The 21,212-nt window shown below is 40.9% G+C and overlaps 1 protein-coding gene across 1 annotated transcript in view; it reads left to right on the forward strand.

Moving 5' to 3' along the window:
* Positions 1 to 21,212, forward strand: part of MEGF11 (multiple EGF like domains 11) — a 255,687-nt gene that overhangs the window by 57,070 nt on the left and 177,405 nt on the right. The window contains exons 2-5 of the mRNA XM_017737045.1: positions 197 to 309; positions 4,426 to 4,549; positions 6,566 to 6,667; positions 8,195 to 8,295. Of these exons, the coding sequence (XP_017592534.1) occupies positions 4,434 to 4,549; positions 6,566 to 6,667; positions 8,195 to 8,295 (319 nt within the window). The 5' untranslated portion in view covers positions 197 to 309; positions 4,426 to 4,433. The remainder of the gene's footprint in view (positions 1 to 196; positions 310 to 4,425; positions 4,550 to 6,565; positions 6,668 to 8,194; positions 8,296 to 21,212) is intronic.

Below are 21,212 nucleotides of genomic sequence, written 5' to 3' on the forward strand. Positions count from 1 at the left end.
CCCATGTTCTTCCGCTCTTTCCAAGTCCTCTGCTCTTGCCTGAAAGCAGGATAGTGGTATTAGTCTGAAATAGCACAATTATGTCAAGTTATCTAATTATTTAGAATGTTTTGTCGTATTTCTGCCTTGGTTTGTTTCCACACCCCCAAACACATTTCCTGTGACCCAGTTTTCTGGTTTTTGTGATCACTTATAGGGCCAAGCAACTTCCCAAGAGCTTTCTCCTGCTCTCCTGTTGATGTGCCGTGTGTCTCCATGTGCTGGGGATCTGTAGAAACAGGATCCACTGGGAATTTTTAGCACTTTAAGGTAAGATTTTTAAACATGGCTCTTTGCTAAATGCATCACTTGGAAATTGGTGGGAAAAATTCAGCCTAGGTTAACTGACTGTATAAACATTTTCGACATCATGATCTTCAAAAGTACATAAGGATTTAAGAATGTTGTGTGCTAGTGAAAGACACCTCTGCTTACAGCTAGACACAAAATTAGGGGGATTTTTTGCTTGGTTTAGAGCTTACTTCATCCCAAATTGAGAGAAAAGCATTCAATTTAGAACTCTGTCATGGACTGGAAACTCTGTTTGAATTTCATGTCAAAGTCATGTTATGAAATATTTTATGACAGAGATGTCAAAATGAAATGTTTCAACACTACTGGCCCTGAACAGGAAAGTCTCTAATGGTCATTTTTAGTTAGATTTTCTAGCCTGTCAGCCAAGGAAGCAGAGGAGAAATTGAACCTGTGGTTTTGGGTTTCTTTTTTTTCCCTTGGCCATTTGAAGTATACACTAGTCTTTTTTTCACAAGAATGTTACCAAAACCAGGTCCTTGACATCTAGAAAAAGCTTTATGGGATATTTATTTCACCCAGCGAGGATTCTTTGAGGTCTTATTTTCTTTGCAGGTAGGTCCTACCCTTGGGGGGGGTGCTGTTGCATGAACTGCAGGAGAGTATCAGACCTGCTTTTTCCACACTCTCATGTTCATCCACTTTAAAGGGCCGTTAGCATCTCGTGGTCTCTTTGCAAACCCCAGCACAGTTTCCTCAAAGAAGGTTTTTGTACAGAGACTCCACCAACAAATAAATTAATGATTTGCCACCTACTAGCTTTTCTGTAGCTAAGATTTGGAGCTTTCCTTTCTTTTGTGATGGAACCACTGACTTGTATCAACATTGTAAGTGAAATACTGGATTTTTACAAAAAGGAGGAAGATATGAGAAAATAGCCTAATAAGTACCAGATACCTAATCAGTTATAATTAACAGAGTGAGACACTTGTGAAAAACCATCAGGTTGTCCTTTGGATTGAAAGACTCTTGTCGAATTTTACCTAAATTCACTTCTTTCACTCCTGGAAAGAAAAATCAGTCCTGGAAAGAAAAAAGAGTTAAGAGTCCATGGAGGGATTGCCCAGAGAACCTTTCCATCATTTTTTTTGGTGTTCAGCTCCCAAGGCTGCCTGTCCTGGGAGAGTGGCAGACACTGGAAATGTTTGTATAATTTGGCTGTAGCTTTAATGAAGTTACAGGCATTGTTCCCCTCAGGGCTGGTGCTGCCTCCTTGGAGAATCTGTCCCAAACACTGAATTCAAGGCAGGAATTTCCTATGTGCTGTGGTGAGCAGTGAAAGCTGAAAGCCCAGTATTAAATGTCATTACTGGATTCTTTTTTGATGTTGGTTTTTAATATATGTGCTCCTATTTTTAGAGTTTTATTCTGACTCCTGTAATAGCAACCATTCCATTTTCTATTAACAGTGATCAAAGTGAAATATTTCATTTGAGTTACAAAAAGAGACACTTGAGATGAATGAGGTTCTGCTGGACTTGGGGAGTTGGATGGTTCTGATCTTCGATCTGACTTAAAAAGTTAGGAAATTAATGGCACAACGCAGCTCCTTTAAAAACAGATAATAAAATAACATTAGCATTAAAAGTTTAGAAAACTATTTGGAACCTCTTTCTAATACACTGGAAAGAAATATTCTGTGTGCTATTAGGACTTATAAATAATTCTCTGACACTTGTTTGGTTTAAAAACTAATCTGAGGCATCATTTTCTTAAGAACAAATTGAGGTCTGAGAACTACAGAATTCAAATATGGGGATGCTTTAGACCTCATTCTCTTTAGAGTGAGTGAGGCAGCAGGGCTCTATTCTTATTTATTTTTATTTTTTAGGGAGTACTTTAATATAAAGGATATATAAAATTCAATATAAAGAATGGGTAATTTTCAGCAAGAATGAGTGATTTTAAGAGCCTCTTTCTTAGCATCCGGTGTATTCTAAGCAAATCTTTCTTGAAAGTTTGCTTTCTCCTGAACTCAAGCGCACTGGCTTCAGTCGGTACCGAAGGAGAAGAAATTGGAGTGGAGGAGAAGTTTGATTTCTACCTTGAATTAATTATTATTTACCTTTCAGTTTCTGATAACTGATGGAAAGCAAATGCAGGCAATAAATTACTGGTTTAAAGTCAGGCTGCCTTTCTGCCTATAATTAATGTAGCACAGACTCAGGCTGTTGATGCTCTCCAGAAGTTAACAAACTGAGCACAGAGCTATGTTTAGATTTAAACCCTCTCTGAAGATGTGCATTTCCTGGAGCGGGTTTGCCTTGCTCCCACTTTCACCACATCTGTCCATCAGAAGGAGCTTTCCTTTAGCCCCATTTGGTCAGCCCTGCCCTGTACCAAAGGTGCAGAGGTTGAAGAAGGAGGGTAAATTACAATCTGGAAATACAGTGCCAAGGAAAACTTGTCCCCTGTGCTTTGGCATTATTGCAGTGCTGCCCAGTGTCACAGTTAAAGGCATTTTTGGGAGGGATTTGTGCTAAAGGGCTGCCAGTTTGTGGACCCTCATCCTTGGGTAGTTCACATCCAGTGGTCCATGCTGTGCTCAGGGAAAGTTCAGCTCTGCTCTCCCACAGCTCTGACTGTTTGAACACTGGGACTTTTGGCAGCTCAGCCCTTGCAGACACTTTTCCTCCATGGAGAAGCTGTGCCTAGGACAAGGATAGGCAGTGGCTTTTCCATAAATACATCCTTGCCTTGTTAGCCCTCTCGATTTCCAGACTAAGCTTTTGCATTGTTGCTGTGGGACTTTGGAAAAGCCCACAGGTAAAAAATGGCCACTCCTTGACTTAAATCCATTTCATGAGGAACATTAGCATTAAATCATGTTAATTAACATTAATATGACTTACATGGCTTAAGACCTATCTTTGGGTTTAGCAGAGCTCTAGGAATAATTTAAAAGATGAGCTATTGCTCCCATTGGGATTTTGACTTGAATTCACTAAAGGCAATGGGTGTCCTTGAACTGGCTAAGAAGGCTTTGGGTCAGGAGGTAATTTCTGAGCAGTTTTCCTGGCTCTTCATTCTGCTTTGTGATGGCTTCTTTATGCTGGGCTGTATATCAGGGCTCTGCAGAGCAAACCTCTTAACATCCCTTTGCTGTTCTGGACCCTGAGGCAATGAGCCATGTGTTTTTTGATGATCATATGAAGATTCAATCTATTTTTAGGGCAATCTTGTTGCCAGGAGTAATTTCTAGGACTTCTGATTTGAATGGTGAATTATGTGTCCGTGTAAATGCCTGAAATGGATATTTAAAAATACTTTTTACTGAATTAATGTTTTACAGATTAACACCTCTAATGCTGTTACCAAAAAAAAGCAATTTTATTTTCTATCTATTTTGAACTTCTGACTGGTGTCGTTGGAGGCTTCTAGGCTGACACCACAACTTTGGTTTCAAAGTCCCAAGCTGGTGTAAGCCACTACATTTAATAGATGAACAGTAAGGAAGAGACCACACCCAGTGAATTTTGTACAACCTCTTTCCAGCTTCAATGCAAATGTTTTTATTTCATGTTCAGTGTTCTGTGTAATGTGCCCCAGTGCATTGACCTCTGTAATTCTCAGTGATTCCCCCCCCAAGACTTGAGGAGTGCACTGATTTTCCTTCCATCATGCAATAAGCACAAGTCTCACGTCCAGCCCATATTGACACCTGTAAACCCCATTTAAATAAATCAAAGGGGGCATTTGGGTATTCTCCCACTTGCCTGTAGGTTGATTGAAGAATGGATTGCTTTAGTATCTCAGTGATTTATTTGTCAGTACAGACAGCCTGTCATAAAAACAATCAGTATCAGAAATGTTCTTTGGAAGAATCATTGTGACTTTCAATATCTTAGGTGGCTTAATCATCAAATTCATTGGTTTTATTATATATAAATTCCTATTCAAATGGATTTGAAATTTTAAAGAATTTTACTGTTTAGTTGATTGCTTTTTCAAGTATTTCAGTTTCTGAATAGCTCCACAGTATTTGGATTTGCACAAAGGCAAGGAGGAAAAGGTCTAGAAGGATATTTTTGTCAAAATTGTCTTTAATGGCTCTACTTTCTTCCCTTTATCTAGGTACAACAATGGTGGCACATGCGCTGTTCCAGTGGATTCTGAGAGGACTTATTCTGACTTTTCTGCTCAAAACTACTCTGTCCCTAAATCCAGATGATCCAAATGTTTGTAGTCACTGGGAAAGGTAATCTGTCACCTGCCAATTCTTATTTTTTTTACTATCCTTTTCAGATTTTTACATTTAGAAAGCAAGCTGAGAGCTATAATTTGCTAAATACCACCCTCCTTCAGAAAAGAGCACAGATTTGCTTTACATAAATAGTACTTTTGAATGCCTTGGAGGGTTTGGATCATCCCAAGGAATTGGTTCTAAGGCTACAGCTATTGACCACATCCCCCTGAACCCTTTGGGAAGCTCCTCCAGAGTCTGAGTGACTGAAGTGCACTGAAGTGTTTGCATTTATCATGGAGAGACCTACAGAAATGCTGGCCTTGTTCTGTCTTGCTTTTTTTTGGTTGTTGTCCAGCAAGAAAGTTTGAAGCCCTTCCTGCTGCAGCATTGAGGCTCTTCCTGCCAAATTTGTGTCGGCATCAAAGAGTGAATGAAAGCACTGAACATGAAAGGCCCTGGAATTTCTTGTTCTCTCTGTTGTTCCAGTGTCCTGGTCCTAAAAGTGGATCTGAGCAGGCCAGTTCCTGTGAGCACAGAGAAACCCACAGCCTTTGATGGGGTTCACACTTATGCAGGGGCTGTTTGCAGAGGCTAAAGGTCCTGTACTTCTCAGTTTAACTTGCTAAATTTCCATTTCTGTTCTCTGGTTCAATTCCACACAAATCTGAATTGCTGTACACTTCAGCAAAACAAACCCCTTAACAAAGGTAAAAATAGAATCATATTTTAATGACTATGTTTTGAGGCCTTAATTAGAGAATTAACTGTTTGTAGATAATGCAACTGCAAAGCAAAGACTGTACAGGAAAAGGATTTTGCAGTCTGCGTGCTGGAAGTGCATTCAGAGCACAGGAATAAAATATTGATTTTGTCTGAAGAAAGTGAGCAACCTAGAGACCCAATCAAGGAGAAACAAAAATTAAATACCAAAATTGATTGGTTGTACTGACCAAGATGACTTTGTTAGTTAGATGTTAATAAATCAAAGGGAAAAGATTGTTAGGGCTATTGCTGGATAATAAATGGACTCGTAAAATAATAATTGAGATTTGCAAGTGTTACTGTCTTACATTAATAATGAGCAATGTAAATATTTTATATTTTGGCATTAGCAGAAGTAAAAACATTATTGTCTAATCCAGCAAACAGTGACAGAGGGCAAAGCAACATCCAGGGGAATCTTGGCTTGTCTAGAAGGGACACGACAAGCAGGGCAGGAACAGCCCAATCTTCGATTTCAAGCCAATCAGACCCTCCAAGCAAATATCTTGGTATTACCTTGTGGGTACAATCTCCCAGGGCTTAATCACATCAGCAGTCCTGCTGATGAGAGGGAAATCAGCTGCAGAATTAAGACAATCGATATAATAAGCAACCTAAAGGACCTAATTCTTGGGTCATGACCTGCCTAGGATGATTTGAGTATTGTTCTCTGAATGTATTGTAGATCTGATAGTGGGGCCTGTGTCCAAATCAGAACCTGAGACAGGAGTCCCTTGAGCAGTGCACACACCTACTATGGGGCTATGCAATGCTCTGGCATGACTGACCCCAACATGAGATTTGGGTTCCTGTATCACATGAGAGGCCCAAACAATAATGAACATAGAACCTATTGCATGACTAAGTAGTGTTTTGGGAAGGAGACTGTTGAATTCTTGCTATTGGTGGAGCTCTGTGATTTCTCATCAAATTGCTCAGTTTTTGTCCATATCCATTCACCCTTTCACCTTCTAAACTACCACAAATTTTCACGACATTTGGTGTTTTTCCCAAAAGGAGTGGTTTATTGTTCACACTGATATCTCTATGCCTATATCAGTCATGGAGCCCAAGTTAGAAACATTTCCAAACTTTTCAGGAAGACCTGTAGCTGAAGGAAGCCCTTTTCTGCTCTTTGATAAAGTTTCTAAGATTCTTGATGTAAATATGTTTCACACTGGAGTTCCATGAGCAGCAAATACAGAGAACTGAACCTTTCCATGTGGCACCAAACAGCCTCTCACTTCCTTCCTTCTCCACTCCCAGCTACGCTGTGACCGTGCAGGAATCCTACGCTCATCCTTTTGACCAGATCTATTACACACGATGCACAGACATCCTGAACTGGTTCAAGTGCACCAGGCACAGGTAAGAGCTAATCCTCAGAAATCTCAGTATCATTCTGCCTTTTTATCTCCTCACATACCTCTTGTTTATCCAAATGTTCGTGGTGCTCCAATATAGATGCACACAAAGATGTGTTTTAGGACAGGGTGTTTGGAATTACAGGGCGTTGATGAAAGTACAGAGATTTTTGCCTGAGGTTTGAGTGAGACCAGTGATAGTCAGTCCCTCATGGGGCCATCCAGGAGAATATATCCTTCCATTGGCCCTGCCATGGGATTGGAAGTGTTTATTCCCTGACCAGACATGACCAACTCTCTTTTCCAAGTGATTGGTACATGTCCAGGTTTGTAAAAGGAAGTCCATGCACCTCCTAAATTGTGAAGAAAGAGGCATTTGAGGGTTAGTGATAATTAGAAATGGATCTGTGTTAGAATTAGTGCACCCAAATCTGCACTGAAAATCAGAAAAAATGAAGATGGGTCCATTTCCAGCACTGAATGGAAACTGGTACCAAAGGGTTAATTTTTCCCATTCTGCAAGTTATTGCTGTTACATTCATTCTGATTCCAAACTATCCTAATAAATATCCCCTAATAGTCACAATCTTTCAAGGGGATTTCAGCAGCCAATTGGTATCCTAACTCCTGCACTCAGTTGCAAATAGGCTCCATCAGCACCATCCCAGTGTGAGTGTTGGACTTGGCTTTTTAGCTCCTGTGTTACAATGTTCGGAAGTGAACAGAGCTGCAGAGCTTTCTGGAATATTGTATAGATTGGAATGCAGCAGAGTAAATTCGATCAGTTTATCTAACATGAGGGACAATAGATTTTGTTCAATCTACGTAATTTCTATAAACTAGCAAGACTGTTTTGAAGTGTTTGCTGTTAAATATGAAGTTAAATATTACCTTTGTAATGTGGTATCCTTGCTAATGCTATGAGTAAGTGTAGGAGTGCTACAGAATGCTAAACACTTTTTAATTTCTGTGGACTACAGTATTGTGGTGGGGAAAACAGGCTTTAAATACAGAACTGGGACTATGTCGTCACTTTGCAAGGTATGAGTGCCTTGGAAGGGTTAGCAAGCAGGAACAAATCACTTGGGGTTAACTTCTCAAGCTGTGTATTGAGAGCAGTTCCCATTGTGGGAGTTTTTGTGTAGCAGCTGACACAGTGGTCTCTGCAGAAGATTCTGTTCCTTCCATTGATGAGAGCTGACCTTGCTGATGCGCAAAAATAAACCATTTATTCTTGAAGAAACTCCTTGCCCTTGCAGTAGGACTGGGAAAATGTTTTAAGACAGCAGCTGCCCCAGGAAGAGCTCCAGTGACTGACTGTCACAAGCACTGTGTTTATAACACAAGTCATATTTCAAGCTTCAAAACAAGTATCGATTTCTTCCTTATTGTGGCTTTTATTACCAAAAGCTTTCATGCATTTAAAAATAATTATTGAATGCTACCCTTATTATAATTTAACACAAATATCATTCCAGCAGGAGGCATTGATTTTCAATAGTGTCCAATGGTTTTGTGTCTTGTGGTGCAGGATCAGCTACAAAACTGCCTATCGCAGGGGGCTGCGCACGATGTACCGGCGACGCTCCCAGTGCTGCCCCGGCTACTACGAGAGTGGGGACTACTGCATACGTATGTACACACGGCACATGGCACAGTTAAAAGTAGTTTTTGGAGCAGCTGTAGATAAATTAAAGTCATGTTGCACTAGGGTTGATTTTCAGAGCTTTCAGCTCGTGCTGATTGCAGGCAGAACTGCAGGTACAGAATATTTCGGGTCGTTTCAGGTATGTGCATCTCAAGTAAGCAAGTAAAATTTGGCTGAAGTCATTGGGGAGGGAGTTAATGAAGTTCCTTAGTGCTTTCTTGTATCAGAGCTTACTCTGGAGAGTAATTAATGCAAGTATTCACCAATATTAAGGAATTAGGGGAACTGAGAACGCTCAGGAATAAACTATCACATAATTTAAGCAGCAGTGTAAAGTTTCTGCCTCTTACCTTTGACAGTTCTTACTTCAAGAGTTAAATGAGTTAAAATCTTGGGGTTTTTCACAATGGTTCCCATCAACAGTTTAACTTTTTAAAGCTTCTCCAATGTCAGAAGAACTTTCTCCCAACTGCACTGTATAAATAAATACAGAGCTCTGGAGTGTTTTAGGTCTATATGAGGGGGGAAAAAAATCAAAATGGATCTTTCAGCAATGCCTAAGAGCTTTGTTAATTAAAAATACCCTGTACATTAGTGTCACTTGTTTTTAGTATTGCAGCTTTCTAAGTGTTCTGCATGTGCTAAAAAGGAGAGTGGAGCTGGGATCTCTTGTCTAGGTCTTGTGTTGTGGGATTGTGACACAAGAAAACACAAAGAGGTTTTGATCAGCATCAGAATCCAAATTTTATTAACAGGTTTAGAATGCCATGGAATAAATGTGAAAATGATACAATTATCCAGCTAACTTCAAATATCTTGACCCTGTGCTTTACAGCTATTTCTTTCTAGCTCTGTTGATGTTTTTATCTGAGTTCCTGTGTTGGACTCATATTGTAATACATGAACAGCTGAAAAACATGAATGGACCCTGATCTCATTTTCAATGACCTTTACACCAAAGAGTTACATTAAAGAGGCTTTGGACTGTGAAAAATCACCAACCCTTTGAGATAAGGCATTAGAATTATTTTACAGAAAGTGTAATAATTTGATCTCTTGAAGCGAAAAATGCTGTTAGTCAAGTCCTGAAAAACATTGATTGCAACTTATTGTCTTTGCTGGAATCCTTCCTATGGTAAGTATGTACTTACCTTCAAATATCTCAGGTGTCAATACCATGTCAGCAGTTGTTCCACATACTTTTATTACAGTCTTGGATTTCATGACTCAGAATCCTGTCTAGCACAGAGCATATTTATTATCACTTTTCTGCCTGCAACCTATTGATTTTTTTTTTTAATTGCCATACTGTCGCAACAATAACTCTCTCCAGACTTTCTGATTCTTTGAGGATATTAACATTTGTTCTGAAGTGGTTTGTGGGGTTTTGTTAATACTCAGTGTTCTGCTTCTGCCAGGCAAATTTTATCTTTCTGTGGTGGAGAAAGAACAGCATACACCGAAATTTTGCTAATGCAGAGCAGGCAGCAGGTATCTGGTCAGACCAAAAGCCTCATGTTTGACACAGAGCAGATAATAGTTACACTCTCTCCGCTGTTTACATGTGCAGGAGTCAGGTTCTTGTATTTCATTATCAGCCTGATGTGTGCTCAGGGACATCTGCTGTCCATCCTTCCCGGAGATCGGAGCAGCAACAGCAGCCAAGAGGGAAATGATGTCAGGGAAGAAGTTCTCCATCATGATGGATTCCAGATGCTTGGACTTATTATTTGCTACCACAAGTAGCCACATAGCAAAAAAACCCAAAAGCAAACAGAAAACCTCATTGAAATTCTCTGAGCCCTCAAGCAGCAGTTTGGAGGCACAATATTTAGCTAATGGGATCCTTTTCATGTCACCCCCTTTGTTTGTAACACATCAAGGCCTGATCCCATTTGTTTTGTTTTGTTTTGTTTTTCCACAATATGTTCCTGTACCAACAAGCAAATTCTCTCATTCATCATTCTTTGCAGTCAGCATTTTCATTCCTGGAGGCACTTCGCTGCTTTTGCCTTTTTCCATCCCATTTCTTACTTCTCTTTAAACTGGTATTTTTTTGCTGTTTCCTAACAAGGCAGTCCAGTACTCCTGTCCCATGTTCCTCTAGACACATTCAATGCTACTCCTCTAAAGACAGCTGCTCCAAGAGTGGTCAGGACACAAAATTCCACTTTCCTGAGCTGCACCTGGCAGGAAGGGAGGGAAGCTTCAGCCCTGCAGAGAGGGTTCTCCCCGCTCAGTCAGCCCTTTAAAATCTATTCCATTAGCAATCATGGAACCACTACAACATGGGGAGGAGGGATACATCCTGCAGTGAGTCTGATGATCAGAAGAAAGTTTGATTAAAAAACAGTGTGTAGATTAAAGGCTAATTGGTTCTTCTTTCATTAATAGCAGTCTTTATTTCTTGCAAAAGTTAAATAGCTTTGTAATTAACAGTGACATGTTTAGACTAGAGAGGGCTGAGTTTAAATCTCTATTAATGACTGTTTCTTGGATTTTAAAGCAGAAGTGAAGGCTTTCAGCTACTGTTTTGATCTCTTCCCTTCTCATTTACTAATTTTTAAAAGAATGTCAGATATACGGTTTTATCTTTGTCCTCCTGTTGGCTTACTAAATAGATTAAGTCTAATAAAATCTACCCTCAGTTCTAAATAGTCATGTTGATCCAGAGCTTCTTGCTCTGCCACTTCTCTGGTGTCTTCTCTGCCTTTTCGGCATCTGTCTGTGCTGCTGCCCCATAAAATGTGGAATTCAGGTACAAGGTCCAATAATTTAAGTGGCTGCCTGGTAAGTTATACAACTGGCCAGCCCATTAGTACTTAGGCTAAACAGTTTTGGGGTATGAAATTGTCTCTGTGCCTCCAAAAGGCTTGAAATACTTTGGGGTTGCAATGGTAGTCAAAAAATCCCCCCTGAAAAATGCTGAAGATGCATATCTGCATTTTTTTTCCCCTCACTGATGTCTTAGAAATGGTTGTTACCATTGTGGGAGCTTTGCAAAACGATTCCCCTTCTCTGAATGTTCTTACACTTGACAGAGCTTTTCCCTGAGCTGTCCCTGAAAACAAACAGCACAGTCTGGGCAGTAAATCAGAGCAGCTGTGATTTACTGTACTTTGTATGCTAAGGTAAGCTTTTGGCAGAGCAAATGCATAAACTACAGAAAATCTTTTTTTAAACAACCTCAGGGTTCAACTGCCCTTCAAGGTTTTTGTAAGGATGTTTTAAAATTATATTGCCTAGATTAGTATCTGCGGCAGATAAAGCAGCTCTGAATACTTTGCTGCTCAAAAAAAAAAAAAAAGAAAAAAGAAAAAGAATATTACATGGCTCTTTTGTGCTCTTTAGGCTGTGAGGAGATGGTAATTGAATAGTTCCCTTTAAGAATACGTCAGGTGGAAAGATGCCCTGTGTGCTAGATAGATGAATTTTTGTCTGAGAGACCAACGCTTTGTTCAGTCTGTCCATTTTAATCTTATTCTTGCACAACAGATTTGTACAGAGGAGACACTTCTTGTGGGGAACAAAGGGTCAGAGACCTGACATCAGAGGGAGGGCAGATAGGACTCTGAGCAGCAGCTACTGCCAGCTGACTTTTGGGCAGAATAGCACCAACCATGAAACAAAAAGTTGGGAATTCACCTTTTCTTCACAGATTGAGCTGAGCTTTTAAGTGTTTTCTTCACTCTCCTACCTTACACTCTTTTTCTAAAGTCTAAATCTATGCAATGTGACAGGATGTAATAATGATAGGATTAGTGATTTAACAATCTGATTTGCTGCCATTTATCTGTCTTTCAAACCTGCCAAAATTCAGTAGAGTTATAGATTGACCATTTCATGGTGCTTTCCTTTCTTGGCCAAGATATTATTGATCTCAGATTGTTTCTCAACATTCAGCTTTCCACATTACAATTGTCACAATCAGCAGGGCTCCCTGACTTTGACAAATCTTTTTCTAGAGAAATTGTTGGTCTCACTGGTTGAATCTCAGTTTGTTACCTACAGAGGTATTTCCCTCAGGCCAAAGGTTGGGGACATTATTGTATTTGCATGTATTTATTTACCCATCTTTTCAACTCACCTTTGTTTGATGCCTTTAATGAATTTCAAAAACAAATGAGGAATGTTCTTTTAATAGCTGACTCAGGGAAATTATGCAAATTTGGGGGCTGATTGTTTTCAGGAGTTTAAATAATGTTTCATAAATTCTGTAATTCCAATAGCCATGCCAACTTCCTAGTGTGATGTTCCCATTTATAGTGTAGCCATATGAACATTCCCACCTCAGGACTGCATTCCCATTTACAGGGCTCTGTGTCTAGTGCAGTTTTTGTATTCTTTGACAAGTCTGTCTTATTGGAGCCATATGGTTGGACTGTTAAACATCTGTACCATAGGAGTAACAATTCCAGAGCTTCCTGCCATCTGGATGAATTACAATCCCTGCAATTCCACGCATATGTTCCAGCAGCACACCGACACCACAGTCGAGTGTACTCATGATGAGAAGAAAAAGAATGGTTTGTGTGATCAGTGCAAAAGTTGTACACTCCTAGAAAATGTTGAATCAGTGGCTTAAACTTCCTGAATATTCATAATGTTTGTTCATATGTCAGATTTGTTGATTTTTTTTCACTTTATAAGGCAGTAGCTCATTAGCATTTTAGAAGAAATGTTGCCTCCCCTTCTCACCTCAATTTTAAATTCCTTGCAGTGAGCATTCCTGTAACTTGAAAATATATTGTTTGAAAGCTGCCGGACTTTTAAAATACATTTTTCTTATCTTTATAGACACACATTAAAGCTGGTGCTGGTGCTTTCTATGAGAGCCTTACTGTTACATTATTCAAGTAAGGGTTCTGTACATCAATAATGCAACTTAAATTAGGGGAAATGCTATAGCAGGACATAGATACTTCCTATCAGGGGACATTCTTTATCTCTGTCTGATTTGGGATGTATGACAAAGAGAAAATGGTGTGGAAGGCCTTTCTGCATATAGTTATTAATTATAGAATTGAAATGACAGTAGGAGACACTTTGAAATTTCTCCCTTTATATGCATTGGAGATGACGCCATACATCTTTTCCCAGTGAAGAACATAGGGAAAATGATTTGAATCCTTTGTTCCCATCTAAAGGGAAATTGAGAGAAAATGGGCCTTTGCTTGTTCATTCAGAGCCTCTTGGGACACAGGAGTGTGTGGGCAGAGGGACACCAGCCTCAAAAGCAGGTTAGTTCAGCTGGTGACACGGATGAAGCCAGTGGGTGACTACTTAGCCTAAAGACACTGGAGAGACCCCCTGGATGGGAAGGTGGAAAGGTCAGTTCTCATCTCCCATCCATCATTTTATGTTTGCAGTCAGCCTCTGGATGCTGGTGGGGAGCAGTAATGAAATAAGGGAAGGACTTCTGGAAGCAGTGCAGGAGAAGAAGGAGAAACAAAATGTTCATATAAAGTAATGAAAATAGCATAAAGTTAAAAAGGAGGGAATGCTAAAGCTATATAATGTCTCAAGGGGCTTAATAAATATCAGAGGAAAAATTATGCAGGCATTATGGTTGGAAAAAGATTTAGGCTATTGCTAGTGTAGCAGAAAAGGCTTTTCTGGCTGCTTTAGGCAGTCTCTGTTGGATCAGTATAAAAGCACACTGGGATTGCAGACACAGAAGGAGGCACTGGATCCAGAGCTCCTCATGGTGTTCATGCTAATGGCCTGGACGGCTGGGAGCTTCAGCCGGGTCAGAAAAAAGCACAAGAACCATAGATGTGATTCATTGTTGAGTTCAAAGAAAGAGCCATGCAAAGTTTAGTCCATTAATCTGCACTCTTTTAGCAAAGTCAGGCTGGTCCCCAGCTGCTCTAAATCAGCACAGATCCACCAGGATGTGTCTGGATGCCCTTTCAAATCCTCTTCCTGCTGGGATGCACCTCAGAGTGGTTCATGCCAGTCTGCACTGATCCTACATGGCCTGGAGGGCACCAGAGCTATTCCGTAATGTCTTTGTCACCCAACTGTGATGCTGGGATCCATTCACCTTGCACAGAATAATAACAGGGTACTGTGCACCCCAGGTATGAATGAACTGGTTCCAAGGACGTGGACATGCAGAGCATTTGCCACTTATGGAATTATGAAGACACAAAATTCTAGAAGGTGTTCCCCTCCAAAATAGCTTGCAGATCATGAGTAGTCCAGATGTGTGTGGAGCTGGGTTAATTTATGGAAATCAATAGGGTCAGAAAGAAGACAGATGTATGAAATGGTACAAGTTTAAAATTGAAATTGGAATCATAGAATGGTTTGGGTTGGAAGGGACCTTAAAGGTCAGCTTAGTCCAACCCATAGTTGTTTTCTTGATCACTCCTTTACATCCTTCTCCCATTAATAGTTTTCTCTTGTGCTCTGGAGAAGTTTAAAAGCCTAGGAGAAAAGGAAGGAAAGGTAGAGAGAGGAAAAGAAGTTTCCTAAATTGAGATAGCCTTTAGAAAGAGCTCCTGATGTATACAAAATCTGCAGTGGCATTGCTTTCTGCTTCTTCTCTGTATCCCCCTGGCTGTGACCTTCCCTGACCAGTTCCCACATGAACTCTGGATGTCTGGGAAGCCACCAGTCAGATGTGGGGGACCATTATCAGGCAGAGTCCTTCTTGCCTACAAAAAAGAGCTACTGCAACCTCCTGCCAGGTGTTAGTGCCAGTGGCTCCCTTCCTCATTTCTAGGCATCTTATAGACTGAAAATGTAAATAAAACCGAATCACTGTCACTGCTGAAGTGCTACAATAGAATGATAACACGTGATAACGTGATAAAACATGATAACATGTGATAACATATGGTAACACATGATAACATGATGACACATGATGACACAATAATATAAGACACACAATAACATATGAATAAGGTATGATAATATATGATGACATATGATAACACAGCAGGGGTATGGGTTAACCCCGTGCCTCCTCCCTCACCGACCCACACAGCCTCTCCCGTTCCCTTTGTCTGATGGGATGGGAGAAGAGGAAAGAAGACCCAAAGAAAAAAAACTTGTGGATTGAGACAAAACAAATGTGAATGATCCTCAGGAACAGAGAAAGCCTTGGTGCTGTGCCAGCACTGTTAGCAGTAGCTGAAATGTCAGCATGGTCAGCATTGATTTGGTCACCAACCTAAACCACAGCATGACCCAAGCTGAGAGGAGAGTTAACCCCATCCCAGCCAGCCCAGTACAGCCAGCCATGCTGCAGATAATAAAACACTCATCAATATGATCCTCAGGAAATCTCCTTATGGTTTTTCTTTGTCTTTCCACCTCTTGGTTTCAGTAGTGGCAGGGGAGCACTTTGGAAGCTGGAGTGAACCACTCTTTTCAAATGTTTTTCACTCTGTTCAAAACATTGGGAAGGGCGAGCTGTGCTGGCTGTCTGGGCTGGCTGAGCGTTTGTGGGCCTTGCTCTTGCCACCCTCTGCTCTCACAGCCTTTTATAGCAACAGCCATGGATGACCTAAATACGGCAACCTGGGCAAGCAGGAGGAGGCATTTGGCTACCTGGGTCCACTTACTTACAGCTCAGCTACTCCCCATCTCCTCTAGCACAGGAATGAGATTGGCTGGAAGCATATGGCAGATGGAATTTGGCCCAGAGAATACAGTGCTTTCAGCATCTTCCTGTGCATAATGTGCATTTCTTTTATGTGAACTTTTGGAATGCCTGTCTGTAATTATTCCATCCTTTTAGCAGTGCCTCTGAACAATACCAATGGCATTCACGCAGGGAATACCACGTGAGCCTGACATAAGGAATACCATTCCAGGCACATGGTGTGATCCTGTGCAGGGCCAGGAGCTGGAATTCAATGATCCTTGTGGACCCTTTCCAGCTCTGAGCTTCTGTGATTCTATGATTCTGCTAATCTACTTGTGTTTATCGATGTTGGTTTCTCAAATGCTGGGTAATTCCTGGGAGGGGGTTTGCTGGGTGGGAATTTAAATTTTTAAATGTCATTCCCTTTGTTCCAAATTAACTTTGGGTTTTGTGGCACATATTCCACATCCCACAGCAGGATAAAGATATATTGTTCCATGGATTTTTTGCAACTGCATCCATTTCTGATAGAGACGTGATAGACTATAAAAATAAGGCAATTACTCTGGAGTTTAATGCAAACTGACAGTGCTCTTATGGAAGAAGTCTTGAAAATTTGTAGAAAGCAATCACTTATGTTAAAATATAAAATACTTACAACTCTGAAGCATAAATCATTTAGACCAAAATGTAAAAATATTAAGATGCCAAATTGTGCAGAAAATCACTCTGAGACTTTGGAAAAGAAGTAATTTCTTCCTATTGAACCCACAACTTTGCAGCAGGAGCCTGGATATCAAACAGGCTGAGTGCTCCAATTTCCATCACCTTGGCTGGGAATTGTGGCTGTGCCCCATCTCTGAGTGGTGTTAACACCCCACAGTAATAAATGATCTGCAGATTGAGTTCATGGGATCCTGGAATGCTTTGGGTTGGAAGGGACCTTTAAGTTCATCCCATTTCACCCCTGCCACAGGCAGGGACACCTTCCGCTATCCCAGGGTGCTCCAAGCCCCTTCCAACCTGGCCTTAGACACTTCCATGGCTGGGGTAGACACAGTTGCTCTAGGCAGCCTGTGCCAGGGCCTCACCACCCTCACAGGAAAGAATTCCTTCCCAATATCCCATCTATCCCTGCCCTCTGGCAGTCTGTGTGTTCATATGGAAGCACTAATTCTTTTTGTAGCTTTACAAAGCAAAGCACCTTCCCCAGACATTTGCATGAGTTTCTTCAGTGAAGTGGCTGATAGTGGAGTGAAATTCTCCTTGGGACAAGGGAAACAAAAGAGTGTGGGAGGGCAGAATGGGAAGTAAGAGTGAACTAAAGGTGCCCAGAGGGCACACTGGAAATCTTATGTTTGCAATAGAGTCAGTTGGCAAATCAGTTTTCATTTCAGGTTCCCTAATTGTTCAGAGGGAAAGAAGATGATGTTGGCTGGAAAAGCATCTATTAAACTCAATACTCAGTACAGGGAAAGGGATTAATCAGATGTCAAAAAGGCTAATCAGGGACAGAGCTCTTCTAAGCAGCCATGGAGCCTTCCTTTAGAACCTGATGTGTTTGGAACTGTGTCTACAGACATTCCCTTTTCTTCTATGTGTCAGGATTACAGCATTCCCCTTCAGATCTTGTGTTGTTGCACTTACTTTCCATTTTAATAGAGGGGTTTTAAGGTTCCCAAGGGAGATTTTTCATGAAACTTCAGTCCATTTCAGGTTTGATCACAAAATGTTTTTGAATCGTTTATCTTAAGCTCAGTATTTCTAACATAGGTATTCACTTTTGGAAACCTCACTTTCTCTGATGCAGTAAGTCAAAAACAACTATTTAATCAATCTGTCTAACCCCAAAGCTTTCCTTCTTTTTATCAAGATTTTTCCTTTCTGAATGCTATGATTTGCTTTCATTACTCTGATGTCTAGAAATCCATGTGCAAAACTAGATGGCCTTACTTCAAAAAGCTTACACTGTAAATATGTAAATTGAGTCAAATAAAGAAATATTTTACTGATTAAAATAAAAAAACATGTATGAAACACGTTATAAGGAGACTGGTAAAGAAATTGAACCTTTTCAGGTACAGCAGTGCTGTGCACAGGAGCTCTGCTGAAGCAGGTCTCTGGTACAGATCTTGGATCTGATGTCACCACACCTGCATTCATGGGTGTCATGTTCTGAGAAATGTCCAGTTTAAATAGAATTCCTTTTAAAAGCATTACTAAAAGCATCTAAAATTATCTTTTCATCAAATACTGCCAATGCTATGCCATATTTATCTTATAATAAAGGGTAGCCCTCTTCAGTAGTTTATGAAAATGTAAAAAGGGAAAAGTTTTTGTTTCCAGCTCCCATCATCTGTCTCCAGGCCACAGTGTGAATCCCAGGAACTGGAAAGTACATTTTACTGTGCGTCATTAATAGAAAGTTTCTCTGGACACTCAACATCCAGAAATTGGGCTTGATCCTAAATCAGCTGAACTTCTTCAATCTGGACAGGTGACAGGAAGTTTAAAGAAGTGGCTTGAGATGAGAATCAGCCCCCATCACTACATAAAAAGTTTCCTGTGTTGTCTTTTTTGCAGTTCTTTTCAGAAAGCTGCTATAAAACACATTGCTGTGATTCCTTTTGAAATGTGAGAAAAGTGAAAGGAGAAAATATTCCATTCCCAGGAATGTTAGTGTAGCTTATACATGAGCATAATCTTCAAATAGAGCATGGTCTGTCCTTGATTTCAGCAGGGTCACCTTCACTTGCATTGCGGGCCTTGATTTGAAATGAAATCTGAAATGTGTTGGCTCTCTGGGGCCCGTGCCTGGCCTCAAGGACAGGTTTGCCTTTAGAAATTTGTCCATATTCATCCTGTTTTGGAGAGAAACAAAGAAAGGATTGTTAGATTGACTTGATAAATTTTGAAATAAGAATGAAGAAAGATTTTGTTTGAAACATCGATAGTTTATTCAATTTTCTACAGGACTAAAAGTTTTCTAGGCGCATCTGTGTAATTTGGTTTTATTAAGTGTTGCATTGCCTAGCCAAGACAGCCAGAAGTGTCATACAGTCCAGATGTCTTCATCCATCTACTTTTGATCTTTTAGGAACAGCATTTTTGATGCCCCCATCCTCACTAACACACAGCACACACTCCGTACCTATGAAAATCAATCAGCAGTGGAGTTGTGTCATTTGCTGTCAGAAAATAGAATTTTCTTGGCATGAGACCCACAATTCAGGGCAAGTCAGTAATCAGAGAACTACGGACATGTATCAAGGCTACCAGATTTAAAAATAAATATATCACAGACTGATGGAATTTGTACACAAAGAAATTCACTCAATGCCCTGAGTGGGTAACCTGTAGCGAAATGTGCAAGTGCTGTGATTTTAAGGTGATTTCCAGAATAAATGTTTCCAATTATGAATGTGTGAGGGTTTTCTTCTGATAATGGCTCATTTTCTTTGACATTTTCCCATGTGCTTCCCATCTCACTGTTTAAATCAAACAGCTCCTCAGCCAGTGCTGGAACCTGTAAATTCCTGGTCTCTTGGAGTGCCATAGTCACAGGAGTATAGCAGAGGTGGCTGTGGCATGAAGCAAAGCAGTCATAATGTACTGGCGGAGTTTCTATAGTGAGGCTGAAAATATCCCCCGGCAGCTGAGTTTCACCCAGCTTTGCCACACTTCTCACCTGTCCATCTGTCATTTACTTCTCACTTTCCTCACCTGCAGGGCACTGCGTGTTCCTCCAGTCTTTCTATGATGGAAATGCTTGTGATTTACCACTTTCAGCTAATTTTCAGCTCTGTACTTCACACCTGGCTGCTCATTTTCCATTCCAGCACAACTCCCAGGAGAGCTCAGACTGCAGGCAAAGATACCCAGGAGTGGAGAACGGGCTTTCCTGCCTCTGTGCTGAGTGTTGTTTGGTACCATCTGCCCTCACAGGTAGTTTGGTAGGCCAGCTTATGCTTTCTCTCCTTCTGGTAGATTTGGCTGCTGCTCCACAGGCTGGCAGGAAAGCTGGAAGGACAAGGATCTTAGTTAGGTACAAGCTTCTCCTCTATTCCCAACCTGTCAAGAACCTAATTTCCTCAGGCAACAACAAAAAAATCCCCTGAAGTTAAGAACGGAATGACTGGGGAAAACTTTCACTGGTTTTGGCACTTCTGTCCTCAGAAAACCTGGAGCTTCCTGCAGGCAAATCCTATTTGACTGAATTTGGTTTTGTTGGAGTGAGGTTTCCTAGGTCATGTACAGAGAGAATGAAGGAGCATGCCAAGAGTAAATGTTAATATTTCTGCATTGCTTAGAAAAAGATAGTGCTTCTGCTTTTCGAAATTGTGCCACTTAGAGCACAATTTGCAGACAAATTAAGTTTGTTGGTTGGATGAATCAAGTTCCAGTGGAAAATTAAGAAGTGAAAATGTATTTTCTACAAATTGCTGGGAAGAGTTGGTCAATTTACCAAAATGGAAGGAGTAGACTGAGGGCACAGGAGGGGAAAAGCTTTCCAGGGTCATAGATTCTGCTCTGCTGATTCAGGATCTCCCTTAACCTCATTAAGGGTTTGAACTAGTGGTAATGATTGTTTTGAACCCTGAGTGAGGCAATGGGAAATCATTTACCAGAAAATGTTAAATGCTGAAATTGTCCCACAGAATAATATTGTATTAGAACATTGATCAGCAGAATTGATCTCCATGTAACTCTTCCCCCTCAACATGGCAGAATGCAACGATTACTTCTACTTGAAGCAATGACAGAAAATGCATAAAATCGGTTGCAGGCCTTAAAAGATCAAGAACCATCAATATTTAGCTGATCCCTGATGAGTTCTCTCTGGGCTCCAATTCACTTTCTGTGAAGGCAATGGGAAAAACTGAGCCTTAAAACTGTGTCTTGGTTTGAAAGACAGGTGTCTGCCAAGCAAGGTGGGAGCCTCCCTCGGAATGGAGAACATGACCCCCTTCTCTCTGAATTATTATAACTTTGAAATTAAGGGGCTTTCAGGCAAAGCTATAGGGAAAAGGAATAACAGTTCTTTACTAGTATGTATAACAAGGCAAACAAACAACAACGGCAGCAACAACAAACAGAACCAGAACCCAGCGGCAGCCTTCTCTCAGCCGCGGGCCCTTTCCCCTCGGTGCAGTTCCGCTCACGGCCGACAGGGGCGCTGGTGGCTCCCGGCTGGGCAGGGCGGGTGCGATGATTCCCCCGCGCCTGCAGGGGGCGCTGTGGCGCCAGCTTTGCTGCGTCTCCCTCACGTGGTAATGGCGGGGGGGGCGGGGGGGGGGAGGG

This window comes from Corvus brachyrhynchos, unplaced genomic scaffold, assembly GCF_000691975.1.
Source record: "Corvus brachyrhynchos isolate BGI_N302 unplaced genomic scaffold, ASM69197v1 scaffold200, whole genome shotgun sequence".
NCBI lineage: Eukaryota > Metazoa > Chordata > Aves > Passeriformes > Corvidae > Corvus > Corvus brachyrhynchos.